This window comes from Pelobates fuscus, chromosome 12, assembly GCF_036172605.1.
Source record: "Pelobates fuscus isolate aPelFus1 chromosome 12, aPelFus1.pri, whole genome shotgun sequence".
Lineage (NCBI taxonomy): Eukaryota > Metazoa > Chordata > Amphibia > Anura > Pelobatidae > Pelobates > Pelobates fuscus.
The window spans coordinates 40,288,426-40,303,081 of NC_086328.1; the positions used below are offsets into that span (position 1 = coordinate 40,288,426).

General features: G+C 39.8%; 1 protein-coding gene across 3 annotated transcripts in view; it reads left to right on the forward strand.

The window, feature by feature from the left end:
• Positions 1 to 488: 488 nt before the first annotated feature.
• Positions 489 to 14,656, forward strand: part of ZDHHC1 (zinc finger DHHC-type containing 1) — a 40,985-nt gene continuing 26,817 nt past the window's right edge. For 2 of the 3 annotated variants that reach the window (XM_063437341.1, XM_063437343.1), the window contains exons 1-5: positions 542 to 608; positions 2,619 to 3,017; positions 11,568 to 11,789; positions 12,469 to 12,644; positions 14,251 to 14,352. In XM_063437341.1, the coding sequence (XP_063293411.1) occupies positions 11,568 to 11,789; positions 12,469 to 12,644; positions 14,251 to 14,352 (500 nt within the window). In that variant the 5' untranslated portion in view covers positions 542 to 608; positions 2,619 to 3,017. Of the gene's footprint in view, positions 609 to 2,618; positions 3,018 to 11,567; positions 11,790 to 12,468; positions 12,645 to 14,250; positions 14,353 to 14,656 lie in introns of all 3 variants that reach the window. The other variant, XM_063437342.1, reaches the window with a different exon arrangement.

Consider the following 14,656-nt stretch of genomic DNA (forward strand, 5'->3'; position numbering starts at 1 on the left):
CTTACTACTACGTTATTTATATAGCGCCAACAAATTCTGCAGCGCTTTACAGTATATATATGGGGAATATATATATGGGGAGGGGTGAGGGGGTGATTGAAAACCCCTTTCCACCTGAAGTCGAGGGGGGAATATTTTTTGTAATGTTCAACCTTTAAAAGATTTCTGCCAATATCAACATCACTGTTTGTTTTTTTTTTTTTTTTTTTTTTTTTATTTCCACTCAATAACCTGGTAACTTGTCCATGCTTTATACATAGTGTACATTGTTATTAAAAATATATATATGATTTGTGAATGTATACTACTGTGCGTACAGATAACATTGCTACATAACAATTACAGAGCAGGTTTGTGCTGCTATGTTACAAAGCACAAACTAGCTTCCCACACTGCTGCCTTGATTGTTTTAGCTACCAGCTCAATCTGATAATTGTAAAGGTAGTTTGATCCTTACCAGACACCATACTGTATCCTCCCAAACCCCCCTCCTTTCAGTGTACACTTCATGTCTGCAGTGTTGTTAGTGACCTCCCATTGAGCCCAGGATACAGAGGAGGTAATCAGTTTCTGTGCTTGTTGGTGCTGCTGTGTAACTATATCAGGGGGTGGGTGAGCGAGCATCTATATATTTTATTCTCTATAATAAATGTGGGGCTGGTGCATAGGATTGCAGTAAACAGAAGGGAGTGTATTCTGTGTAGCACAGGGTAACTGTTTTACCTGATGTATATTTACTATTGTGGCAGGAGGATAAGATCAATGTCTTTTTATATGGGGATTGCTGCTGCAAATTATATGAAATTCGAGGAGTATATGCCGCTTTTTTTTTTGTTTTTTTCTAGGAATAATTGTGTTTTGTATATCTGTTCAGCAGCTCTTTGAAGATTATATACACACATACAGTATATTATGGAAATATACTGTCATTCATGGATTCTGGAGAATTAATAAAAAATAAATAAATAAATATATACACACTAAAAACTAAAAGAATGTTGCTTGAGTGATATAAATATCTCCAGAACTCCAAATTGGTGTCTCCCCCCCCCCCCCCCCCATATGATTACAACACGCCTGTAGTGCCACGAAGGCGTGTACAAGCTATTCAATGTCATGGCAGGGTAAACAGCACATTTAAAATATATGTAATGTTATTGAAGGTTGGTGCAAGCATTCAATAAAACCGGTCAATGTCTCAGTGCTGCCTGAGATTATTGGGAGTTAAAATGCCAGGCAGAGTCCATTTCAGTTGCCATCAGTCAAGTGGTACCCCAGACAGCATGGCGGTGATACGTGCCAAATTACATCACCAGCTGTGCTAAATGGATTCTAAAACTTGATAAAAAAAAATTAAATAAACACAAATACATACACACACACACACACACACACACACAATAGCCAGCACTTGTGGAACTTGTATGCAAATAAAATACAATGTATTAATCCATAGATAACGGCATTGTGGTCCAACCTATGGGAGCTTTACACTATTTTGGCCAGGATCTATGTACCTTAGATTTAAGAAACAGTGTTGCCATGTTTCAACTTTTCAAATATCTATCTATCTAGTGTGTGTTTTGTAAAGAGTAAATATTAAAGAACAATATAAGTATTTTCATTTAATTTCTAAGTTCTGCAGAAGTCAGAACCAAGGTGAGCAGGTGCCCTGCGGGACCCAGGGAAGAGGGCAAACCATTGCACAACTGTTTGGCTATTACCAGGACAGTCGCCAGGGTACTCCATGGAATAACTACCACTATGATGCTCAGATTTAATTTCTAGTCTCGGTTTTATTAATTGGTAAATCACTGTTAATTTTTTGTTATGTGATCGGAAAGTACAGGGATTTGTCCATGCATTGATTTGTAAAGATCATCGCAGTCAAATTGAAACGGCTTTGGGTAGACAGCGTTAGAACCGTTCCATTTTTGGCCCAAGTTTTACAACTCTCCTGATAATCCCGATATCGTTGTCAGCTCACTAGAATTTGCCAACTACATTAGCCATAATGTTTTGATGTACTTCAAACATAACACTTTTGACAACAAAAAAAACCCCGAAACATCTGTTTCTTTTTGGTCCTTCAAATCAATTTTAGGTAGCACTACCTGTGCGCAAGTAGTTCGGCTTCTTGGATTTTTTTTCTGTAATACCTTTTCCTGGTTTCATAAATGGACAATCTCCCCGACCTCTGATAACCGGTTGTTGACGTATATTGAAGCAGAATTGGCTGATATATCTCTCAGCTTTTCCTTGTTCCACATTTCATTATTAGTCAGTCATGAGTAGATAAAGGTCACATGTTCTCGCACTAGCCATGTTTCTGCACAATCCCTCTGTCCCTAGTTTGGCGGCCTGTTTGAAATTCAGAATTTCATCCTTAGTAGTTTCTGGGTCTAACACAGGAGGAAAACGTTTCTATTCAGAACAGCGTGAGTGCATCAATGGATGCTCTCCTGCTGCCCATAGTAAAATGAGAGCATTTCAATAGCGCTTTAATTATGGACTCTCCACAGTGGGGAAAGCTAGCCAGAATGTAAGTCAGTGTGTCATGCCGGCTGTGAGGTTAAACCAAATAATCACCTGTGTTTTTTTTTTTTTTCCACCCACAGTTTCTTATTTTACAGTCCAATTTCTGCAAATTGATATGGGCCTTGAACACAAATCCTCACCCAATTCAGACTGGTCCAGACAGTGTTCCCGTACTCTACACAGCTATACCCAGTTATGATCATGGAAGTTTTTCCAGACTGGATTTTAATTTTTTTCCATACCTCAGAAACAATGCCATCTTAAACCACATGGATTATTAACCCTGCGACTATCAGACTTACAGGAAGTTTTCAAGTTGTCAATTTGCAAGTTTCAACTCATTTTAGACCTCATGCATCTTCACATGCACACATATTTTGTGGGCAGCTACCAAAAAAGAGAAAAGTCTTCATATAATAGTTATTTTTCTTCTCATCGAGAGCTTCCAGCAACCAGCCTGATAGGCTGAATCAACTCTGGTAAGTTTACAAGCCAATGGCAAAAGCAACAGTTTTCCACATTTATCCTGTTTGCACCCTTCCTTGCAGTTTCTGACCTTGCTGACTTTTTCATCTCAAAGTAAAATGCTACCCCCTCTTATTTTTTCTTGCAGTGGGGGTGTAGAATCTAAATAGGGACTAGAACACTATAGCGTTACGAATATATGTTTGTATTCCTAACGCTACAGTGTTCCTTTAAAGCGACACTGTCACCATTTGGGGACTTTGTTGCTATGGTGACATCACAGTTATGGGTGCAGTGGTCGACAGGGGAAGGTAAAGGAGAGTTTACTTACCTGAACCTGTCCCTCTAGGGTGATGGCATCATTGTCCAGAATGGTCGTCCTTGGAGCAGATGTCACTGCAGTTCTCATGCATGCGCAAGAGTACAGCTTTGTGGTGTATTGGGGATCCCGCGATACTGCGGGATCCTCTATAGAGGCAGCTAATTCCCTGCAGCCGTGCTCAGATCTCAAGCTGGTTACAAAAAGAACCAGGGCTATTTGCATATCAGAATGAAATCTTGGCTAAGTTAGGAGTTACAGATATTATTCACAGAAAATATCTGGCAAAGGTCTGCTGCCAGATGTTAAGGGAATAGCAATATTTTACCCCAAAGGATTTATCGTTATTCTTTTGTATTACTTTGTGTTGAAACATACTGTTTGTCATTTGCAAGCAGATTGGAATTTTACATGCATGACTGTTTTGTTTATCCCCTAATGAGGCTATAGTATATATAGAAATAATAAAATCATTTCTTACTAACCTTCCAGCCACTAGTATATGTCTGGAAGAAAATGGAGCTGTGTGCTACAAAAGTCCTTCTGATCATCAAACAGAGCAGCTCCTACATATTGTCAGGAGGACTGAGGCAAAGTTGGGAGCAATCCCGTTGCCAGTGACACCAATTGTAGAGTGTCCCATTAAATGGCATAGGTGGTTTTGTTGCTATTTTAGTTACTCACAGTATCCAGGGTAATCAAGTGGAACCATATCTCCAGGGCTGTGACACTCTTCATTATCCCGTTTGTTAAGGTATTAATTTGCAGGCTGCATGTGGCATTTTGAACTCAGCCATACAAGTTGGACACAGAGTCTACTGAAATGTCAATCAATACATTAACCATGCGGTGGTGATCCTAGCCAGTGGAGCCCGATTGATCCCATTCCCTACTAGTGGTAATGGCTGCTAACTTTCAAGATGTGATACAAATGAGCCTTGCCCTTTATTTACAGAAAACATTATTCATTCGCTTTCATAATCATCGGCTTTCCAATTCCTCCACAGTAAATGGAAAAGGCTGCCAGATTCGCCATGCTAACACAGATCACTTTAGGTTGACTAGCCGCATATGTAAAGTGCTACCCTGCAGTATGTAGAATGCCTAGGCTCAAGGTTTCCACAATGTTTAATAACTTGTTTTCCTTCCTATAGTGTTTGAATTTTATATACTGCAAGACAGCACCTTTCTTGCACTGCCCATCAATACGTTGACAAGGTATTAACAGTAAACATTTAGTGGATGTGCAAGCTGGGGTTGATTCCTTAGAGGTAGTCAACCCTGTATTGTAATGTATGATAAGTCTTTTAAAAGGGACACTGTAGTGTCACCAAGACATCTTTAGTTCACTGAAGCAGTTATGGTGTATAGATGATGCCCCTGCAGTCTCACTGCTCAATTCTCTGCCACTTAGGATTTAAATCACTTTGTTTATACAGCTATAGTCACATCTCCGTGCATGTGACTTACACAGTCTTCCTAAACACTTACTGAGAGGAAAAGTCATATGTTTAAACTATGGATAGAACTATCATCAATGACGATATTCAGCATTTTACAGATTATCGAAATCTGCCATGTAATTTTCCAATATTACTGATAATTTACCTCCTCCAGTCACCACACACTGTCTTCTGCGGAGCTCAGCTATAGGCAGGGAGCGGAGACTGAATAATCTACTGTATTGTACTGGGCTGGCTGACTTGGTGATAGCTGTCAGCAATCACACTCCTATTAATAACAGCACTGTACATGCGGAGATCTCACTCACCCCAGCAATGTACAGGCTGTCTAAGGGTGATAGTAGTGTGATTGCGGTCAGTATGTTCAGTTAATGCTAGATTTGTGTAGAGATGTTACTTTTTTTCAAAACTTTAAATGTAAGACAATTGTATCGACAATTGTCCCAAAAGGCGACCCATAGTCGGTATCAGCTCTGAAAAAAATTATATATCAGTTGATCCCTATTTTAAAACATGATGTTTAACTTAGACTTTCTTATCTCCTGCTATGTGAAATAGCCTTCTAGATCCTGCAGAAACAAGGAGTGATTTATCTCTGAAGTGGCAGAGATTGATCAGTGGGACTGCAGGGGCATGATCTATACACCAAAACTGCTTCATTAAGTTAAAGTTGTTTTAATGCCTCTAATGTCTCTTTAAAGCACAATATGCTTCTTTCAGCAGTCATATTATATCCCATAATATAATCTCTATAGAACTGCCACAAACCTTACCTCAATGTCTTCACATTACACCTCTTTTTCTCTAAGAATTTTCACAATCCTGAAGCTGTTTAGGATCCTAAAGAGTTTTTCTAACTACCAACCCAGAAACATTTTAAACAGAAAAAAGGAGCTACCAATTCTCGTAGATCCTAATACAAGAGCTTACATTCTTCTAGCTCTTTGCATGAGCAGCTTTTTTTTTAACAGGTGAAATCATTCTGTTGATTGAATTCAGTGACTCTCTAGCTTTAACGCTTTGCTTACCAGAGTCCAGCAGTTGTAACAGAGTTGCTACGTAAACTATCAGGGTTACTCACTAAACTCAGAATATCCGAATGGCAAAACGGAATAAAAAAATAGCCAAATTGTGACGAGGTCAACTATTTTTACTCCAGTTTTTTTTTCATTCAGATTTAATATGCAAAAATTCTGACTCCCCAGCAATACTTATAATTAACATGTAACCAGGGAAAATTAAAGCACCACTCCACTAGATAAAAACAGCACTATTTAGTAGATATGCCCGCAATAATAACATGCAATAATTTAATTATGCATTTTTCTTTGGGGATATATCTAAAAATGTCTTGCACAAATTGTTTACCTGTAGTCTGCAGCTTTTGTAACCCCTCCCCTCTTTCAGGCCTTCTTCCACAGTTGTAATGACTGGTACCTAACGTGGGATAAAGTCCTATTTCGTTGTGTCATTTATCTCTCTTCCTTTGAAATTTGGAACCCCTGAAGCATTGGTTACTCCAATCATCCTTTTTCATAAATATAAGTTTTACTTACCTTAAATCCAGTGCTGGGTGAAGCCCCCAGAGCTGCTCCACATGCCCCACGCCATGCAGACATCCAATGATTGAACCATTTAACCGACTCAGAGAAGGCTGGGGATGAAGGGAGAGAGGGTAAAAGATAAAAAATAAAAAAATAGCAGAGATTCTAGGGAGGAAGGTGGGCAGCAGTTAAGAAGGTTTGGATGAAGAGAGGGCAGACACAAACTTCCATTACACCAGAAAGTAAAATATGCACAGAATTGATATTTGGCAGTCTGAAACAGAGTTCTTGGATGACAAAATCATGTATGCTGGGAGTGTAACTATCACCTGGCATACAAGTACAAATATCTCAGTATGTGCTGATTAAGTGCGGGAAGCTCGAATGCTCTTGTGCATCTGGTCCCTAACGCTATTCTATGATGAGCATTGGACTGGACCATCGCTGGAGGTCAGGCCTCCTCTGTGACAATGTGGGAGGAGGAGAGGTATGTAGAGCTGAGAGAGCCTCTCATTTTTATGGCACACACTGGGAGTGGGCCCACTATAACTAGGGACAAAGACAAGTAAACATTGCAAATACAGGTATGTTTTCCTAATGCTCCACTGGAATGGGGTTTTTTTTTTTTGTGTTTTTTTTTTTTAACAATTTAGTAGATATACCCAGAAAGAAAGCAGGCATGTTTTATAATTATTTCTGCACGTTTCTCCAGTCAGCAGTTTTTGCAAGCCCTCACCTTTTTCACGAGCACAGACTACTTGATCAGACGCTTCTCATTCAGAGGTATCTGTGCTGTAACACCTATTGTTCTCAGAGAGCTGTAATACTGCTCACTGAAAAGTCAAGCACACCTTCTGCTCCTATTAGCTCCGTGGATGACACAAAGGGCAGGGAGGTGCTGGTAGAACAATATTGTTAAAAACTTTACTTGGCACAAATATTAAAGTCACTAACTATAGTCACCAAAACAACTTTAGCTTAATGAAGCAGTTTTGGTGTATAGATCTGTAGTCTCACTGCTCAATTATCTGCCATTTAGGAGTTAAATCACTTTGTTTATAAACCCTATTCACACCTCCCTGCATGTGACTTACTTCCTAAACACTTCCTGTAAAGAGTCATCTAAAGTTTATCCTTCCTTTATTGCAAGTTCTGTTTAATTTAGATTTTCTTATCCCCTGCTATGTTAATAGCTTGCTAGACCCTCCTGTATGTGATTAAAGTTCAATTTACAGAGATACAATTGTTTAAGGTAAATGACATCTGATTGAAAGTGAAACCATTTGTTTTGTTTAATGGAGGCTGTGTTAATCAGAGTCAGGGGAGGTGTGACAAGGGCTGCATAAACAGAATCAAAGTGATTTAACTCCCAAATAGCAGTGAATTGAGCAATGAAACCTGAGAAGCATGATCTATACACTAAAACTGCTTCATTAAGCTAAAGTTGTTTAGGTGACTATAGTGTTCTTTTAAAAACTCATAATAAAAATAAAACACAAATACAGCATATAAACAGGGCCCCCGTAAATCCCCCAAACACACTCTGTATTGATATACTGTGATCTTCCGCACATCTGAATACACTCTGCCCCTGAAGATGATAAAAGAAGCTCCTTCCGTGACCTGTTTCGCTCCAAGTCATGTGCTTCATCAAACAGCTGAGGATTCGGTGGATTAACGAAGTCCTGTTTATTTGCTGTATTTCTTTTTTTTTTTCAAATAAGAGTTTTTAAGCTTCTTGCTAAATAAAGTGTTTTATGCCTTTCCTACCCTTCAGACTTTCTCCCCGGATACTGAACAAGAGGTTGCTGCGCTTCTCATTTCCTCTCGCCCCACCACTTACCCGCTTGATCCTGTCCCATCTCTCCTTATCAGATCTCTCTCCCCTTGTCTTGTGCCTTCCTTAATACACATCTTCAACTGCTCTCTCTTTTCTGGCATTGTCCCTGCTAACCTTAAACATGCTACTGTAGTACCTATCCTGAAAAAAACATCCCTTGAACCATCCATCCCTCTATCTATCATCCCATATCCCTGCTCCCTTTTTACTCAAAGCTTCTGGAAAGACTTGTCTTTACCCGTATGTCTCATTTCCTCAATTCCAACTCTCTCCTTGACCCTTTTCAATCTGGCTTCCGTCCCCTCCACCCTACTGAGACTGCTCTTATCAAAGTTACTAATGACCTAATCACAGCTAAATCCAAAGGCCACTACTCCATAGTCATACTTCTTGACCTCTCTGGTGCCTTTGACACCGTTGATCATGCTCTACTTCTTCAAACTCTTCAATCACTCGCTCTCTGTGACACTGTCCTCTCTTGGTTTACCTTCTATCTCTTCCAACACTCATTCAGTGTCTCCTTTTCTAATAATACCTCCTTCATTCATCCTGTCTCTGTTGGAGTCCCCCAAGGCTCTTTTCTTGGTCTCCTTCTATTTTCTCTTTATACTGTCTCTCTTGGCAAACTTATTGCCTCATTTGGATTCCACTACAACCTGTACGCTGATAACACCTAGCTATATCTCTACTCCCCAGACCTCTCCCCTGCCGTCCTGCAACGTGTCACTGCTTGCCTTTCCTCCATCTCTGACTGGATGTCCTCCCGCTTTCTAAAACTAAATCTCTCTGAAACTTAACTCCTTTTCTTTCCTCCACCTAATACTGATCCTCTTCTTTCGCTCTCCCTTCAAGTCAGTGGTATCCACATCAATTCATCCTTGCAAGCGCGCTGTCTTGGTGTCATATTTGATTCTAGCCTCACCTTTGAGCCTCACATCCAGCATGTTACCAAATCCTGTAGATTCCATCTTAAAAACATAGCCTGCATCCGCCCCTTTCTTGCGCAAGATGGTACCAAAGAGCTTGTCCATGCTCTAGTAATTTCCCGCATGTATTATTGTAACCCTCTCCTTTTGGTCTTCCCAAAAACCGTATTGCCCTGCTACAGTCTGTAATGAATGCTGCCGCCAGATTGATTTTCTTCTCTAGGCGGCCCTCTCACACCTCACCCCTTTGTCAGCCCTTACATTGGCTTCCTGTATTCTATAGAAGTCAATTTAAAAACCCATACATATAAAGCAGTGACCATTTCTAGCCCCTCTTGTATATCTTCACAGATCCATAGGTATGCCCCGTCTCTGTCTCTCCGCTCCGCTCTGACCTTTTCCTGTCCACTACTCACACCCATGCGGCCAACTCACGCTTGCAGGACTTCTCGCGGGCAGCTCCCTTCCTATGGAACAGCCTGCTTACTGCCATCAGACTTTCCTCTAGTCTTCAATCGTTTGAAAAGTGCCTTAAAACCCATCTTTTTAGGAAAGCTTATGACGTCCGAGAGTAACCTCTACCTCACATACCTGTCTCTTGCTCTTTCCTGAAGGGCAGCACTTTACTCTCTCCTCCAGCTCTGCTTCACTCCCACCTATTATGATTGCTATTCCCTGTCCTATTGTGTTTTACACCCCACCTCCTATAGACTGTAAGCTCGTTTGAGCAGGGTCCTCTTCAACCTATCGTTCCTGTAAGTTTTCTTGTAATTGTCCTATTTATAGCTAAATCCCCCCTCTTTTAATATTGTAAAGCGCTACGGAATCTGTTGGCGCTATATAAATGTGCGATAATAATAATAATGCCGCTATTTTAAAGGTTTTATACACATATATTTGAGTTAAGTGCCTTGCACACTGTATTTGTGGTGCTATTTTTGGACTGCTTTATGTGCCTGGATTGTTCCTTTAAAGCCATAATAGCTAAATGGAAAGCATGGCTGATTAGGGAAAATTTCCATTTAGTCTATTTTTAACTTAAATTTTAAATTAATTTAGATTTCCTAACTTTTCCCACTGTAGAAAATACCCCTGACAGTTCAAGTGAACCACTTTTTTTTTTGGTTTTTAATATAACTAGCCCTCGGCCACTTCTCTTCAAAGTCATGGCGACACTTACTATGAGAGCATAAAATATATACAAATTGTTGGTAACATTTTTCATCCCTTTATAACACGTAGGTAATAAAAGAGGAGGTGCAATATTTTATTGGTGTATTTGGCAAGGACTAACTGCCCTTTGTCAATGCTGCCACCAGAGGTCCCTGCTTTTAAATATTAATAACGTTTTGAATTGTGCTGCACTAAGAAGCTATAAAATTGCATGGGGAAATGGATTTATGGGTGCAACTATTATATATTTCCTGATGAATCATGGCAGCATTTACTCATGGGTTAGCTCCTCCCCTCACAGCAGAAAGGACAGGAAATAAACCTCTGAAACTGGTATAAATAGATCCTCCCCCTTCCCATCAGGCAGTCTTTTTTCCTGTTCTTCACAGCAGTTTGGAAGGAGTCTGCTGATGCATGATTACCATAGTGTCAACAATTGACTTTCTGTGGGATTCTTTTGAGTAGTGGATTGAGGCTAAATTAGTGAAATGGAACTTTGCTGAAACTCCAACCATTGCAAAAAAAATAATGCCAAAGATCATGCTCCCCATATGAAAAAGTAGTCCCTACACTGTCATATGTATAACTAAAAAGAGGTTAATGAACAAAATAAATTAATAAATAGAAATATGAAATAGAGAAATAAATAAATAGAAATATGAAATAGAGCTACCCAAAAAGCATTAAAGAAGCACTTTTGGTGTATAGATCATGCCCCTGTAGTCTAACTGCTCAATTCCTAAACACTTCCTGTAACGAGTCGTCTAATGTTTACACTTACTTTATTGCAAATTCAGTTTAATTTAGAATTTCGTATCTCCTGTTCTGTTAATAGCTAGCTAGATCCTACAGGACTCTCTTGTGTGTGATTAACGTTCGATTTACAGAGCTGAAGATACGTCTTTTAAAGTAGGTTACTTATCACTAAAAAGGAAACCATTTTGTTTTCATGTAGGCTGTGGTGTGGCTAGGACTGCATAAACAGATACAGAAGTGATTCAACTTCTAAATGGCAGAGAATTGAACAGTGAAACTTTAGAGGCATGATCTATACACAAAAAACGCTTTATTAAGCTGAAGTGGTATTGGTGACTATAATAATATACCTTTAATCTAAAAACAAAACATGCAAAGTAACCGTATTAATTTGCATTTTGTTGCCGTGATGTCACTATGATTTAGATTCTTTGGGTTTTCCATATATCTTCTATAAGGTCTGTCTCACATCAAGATCTATAACATTACTGTGAAGGTTGCATATTGCCCTTATACAATTTAATTGGTCTGAACTCTTCCCAGATGACTAACTGCAAGAAGCAATCTTCGAAGACGGTGGTTCCTGCAAAGGAGGTTGGTGATGTATCAGCAGAGTCCCCTCAACATTCAAGGAAAAATGGCTGGAGCTGGCCTCCTCATCCATTGCAGTTTGTTGCCTGGGTCACATACCTCTTTTTTGCAATCGTAGGATTTGGAATTCTTGTTCCACTATTACCTCCGCATTGGCTGGCAGCTGGTTATATTGTATCCTTTGACTTAACAATTTACAGCACAAATTTTCTCCCGTAAAGAAAAAGTTCAGGTAGACTTGTAAAAACCATACTCACATTCTGTGGAGCAAGTGAGGATTGCTCAGTCCAATAGACGTAGGTGGTTTTAAAACAAAAGATGAAATATACTTGCATAAAAATATAGGGCTGTGATATTGTTCATGCACATTATTTGCATGTGTTGGTGTGGTAGCCCTGTCTAGAGCCCAAATGCAAGAACACTCCAAGTCCTTTATGTTGCAGTCGCAACACATCTCCCTTACTATCTTTGCCCTACTTCTGACTGTGTTCCTTATTGACTCATGAGTCCTTCGTTATTTAGTTGTCTCAACTGCCTAATGGTCCATACGGATGAGTCATTCATCTCCCTTTCATCCCCCCCCCCCCCTGGAAATTTCCCAGTTGCATCTGCTCACATAACCCTGTATTTCTTGTGTATTTGTCTTCTATCCTGTACACTTTAAAATTAAAATAACTTGGTTTGCTTATTGTTATGCAGATTTAAATGTTGGTGAACCTAGTTTAAAAGCTCATTGAAGGTCACTTTTCCTCCATCATTATCCTGTTAGAATATTTGGGTTCCAAGAAAGTACAATGTGTCTACACAAAAAGCTTTGACTGAATATGATTATACCTTAACTATCAATTTGCAGTGTATGGGTGCCTTATTCGCTTTGCACCTGGTTGTTCACTTCCTAGCTGTTACCATCAATCCAGCTGATGACAATGTGCGTGCCAAGGGCTCTCCTGGTCCCCTTCCCGTGTTTGACCGCAACAAACATGCCCATGTCATTGAAAATATGCACTGCTACATCTGTGAGGTGGATGTGTACGTCAAAACATTCTTGTTTATTTCTTCATATTAATTTGTTAATTGCATTCTTTGGGTAACTAGGAATATACATGTTTAATGTACATATAGAATTCTGGGATAGGTCAGTGGCTCAGAGACTCCACCAGTTGTTTATGGGAAGACATTGGAAAGTTGATATGTATATATGTTACTTTTACTTAGGAGCACTATAAGATCAGGAACACAAACATATATTGCTGACCCTATAGTATTAAAACCACCATCTAGCCCCCTGGACCTCTCTTGCCTTTCTAAATATAGTAAAAATCTTTCTTGTATTCAAGCATGAAGCTGCTGGCTCTGCCCCTGTCTGCCTCAGACCAGCAAGCTGTCTGCTGACATCATCAGAAGTGTTGTTCCGAGCCAACTACAATGCTTCCCCATAGGATTGGCTGAGACTGTGAAGGAGGCAGATCATGGGCAGAGCCAGCACAAGCCAAACATAGCCCTGGCCAATCAGCATCTCCTCATAGAGATGAATTGAATCAATAAATCTCTATGAGGAAAGTAAAGTGTCTGCATGCAGAGGGAGGAGATACTGATATGTTGTGATGCACACTAGGCAAGACTGAGATCGGAAGCAGCTCTAGCAGCCATTTGAGGAGTGGCCAGGGAAGTTATCACTAGGCTGTAATGTAAACACTGCATTTTATCTGAAAAGACAAAAAGCCTGAAGGGAATGATTCTACTCACCAGAACAAATGCAATAAGTTGTAGTTGTTCTGGTGACTATAGTGTCCCTTGAAAGAAACCAGCATACCATAAAGCTTTAAGAACCATCTGTTAAACATTAACAAGGCTGTTTTCCTATTTAAAGGAACAATCCAAGCACTAAAACCATTACAGTAAGCTGTAGTTGTTAGGGTGCTTGGAGTGGACTGGGGCCTCTCCCTTAGAACTTTACAACGGAGATGGATGGAAAATTACAGGAATAGGCATGCTCAGGTACACCCAAATGGTTTTGCAGTGGTTATGATGCCAAGAGTGCCCTGCCCTCCCCTCCCCCCATTGTAGTCCAACTCTTTTAAAATAGTTTGACTTTTTACCTGGGGTACACTTGGCACCACCTCCTGACTTTTGAGAAAGCTGGAAGATTTCTGTCTGAGCTACCCCCTGCTATACAAGCTCAGGAAAACGAACAGAAGCTTCTAACTAGGAGCTTCTGGATCTCTGTTGGAAGTAGACGAGGAGCGGAAGCAGTACCCAGGGAATAAGTTAAACCTTTCTAAATTGGTTAGACTACTAAGAGTGGTGGGGCGCTAGGACACTCCTGGTACCATAGCCACATTTGGTCTGTCTAGACCAAAATTAATTGTACAAAGGAATGCCAATCTCTGGTGTGAAACATATTGGCTCTGTAGAATAGATATGACCAAGATGTGATGTCCAGGTGTTATATATAGCTGGAGATCCACTTGTTGGCCACCCCTGCTCTAGAATAATACAAGAGTTTGATGGGTTCTTTGAATAAAGTAGAATCGTTCAAATGTCTTCCTTTGTGTATCTCTGTTTAGTTTCTCTCTACAAACACTTGTGTACATTCATGAGAATAGTAAATCTCACTGTAATTTTTTGTTTCTAGGGGCCCAAAATCAAAGCACTGCAGTTTGTGTAATAAATGTGTCAGTCATTTTGATCATCACTGCAAATGGCTCAATAACTGCGTGGGAGGCAAAAATTACTGGTAAGAATACTATAGATCTCAGCAGTTAGAGCATCGTAGACACATAATGCATATAATGTACCTAGCAGAAGATATATTGGGTATATAATCTATAAAGCTTTTTCTGGCAAGAGGATCTGAAATGTTTGCATTTTTAAGCCCACATTTGCATATGCCGTGCCATGACTATCATAAAATTACTATAATAGGATTTACCAAATCCCTTGCTATGAAGATGGTGAATATACTTTTTGGCACAGTAAGTCAGTCTGTCACTTTAGCATGTTGAAGTGCTTTATGTGTGAAGAGTGTGACCTATTTTCTA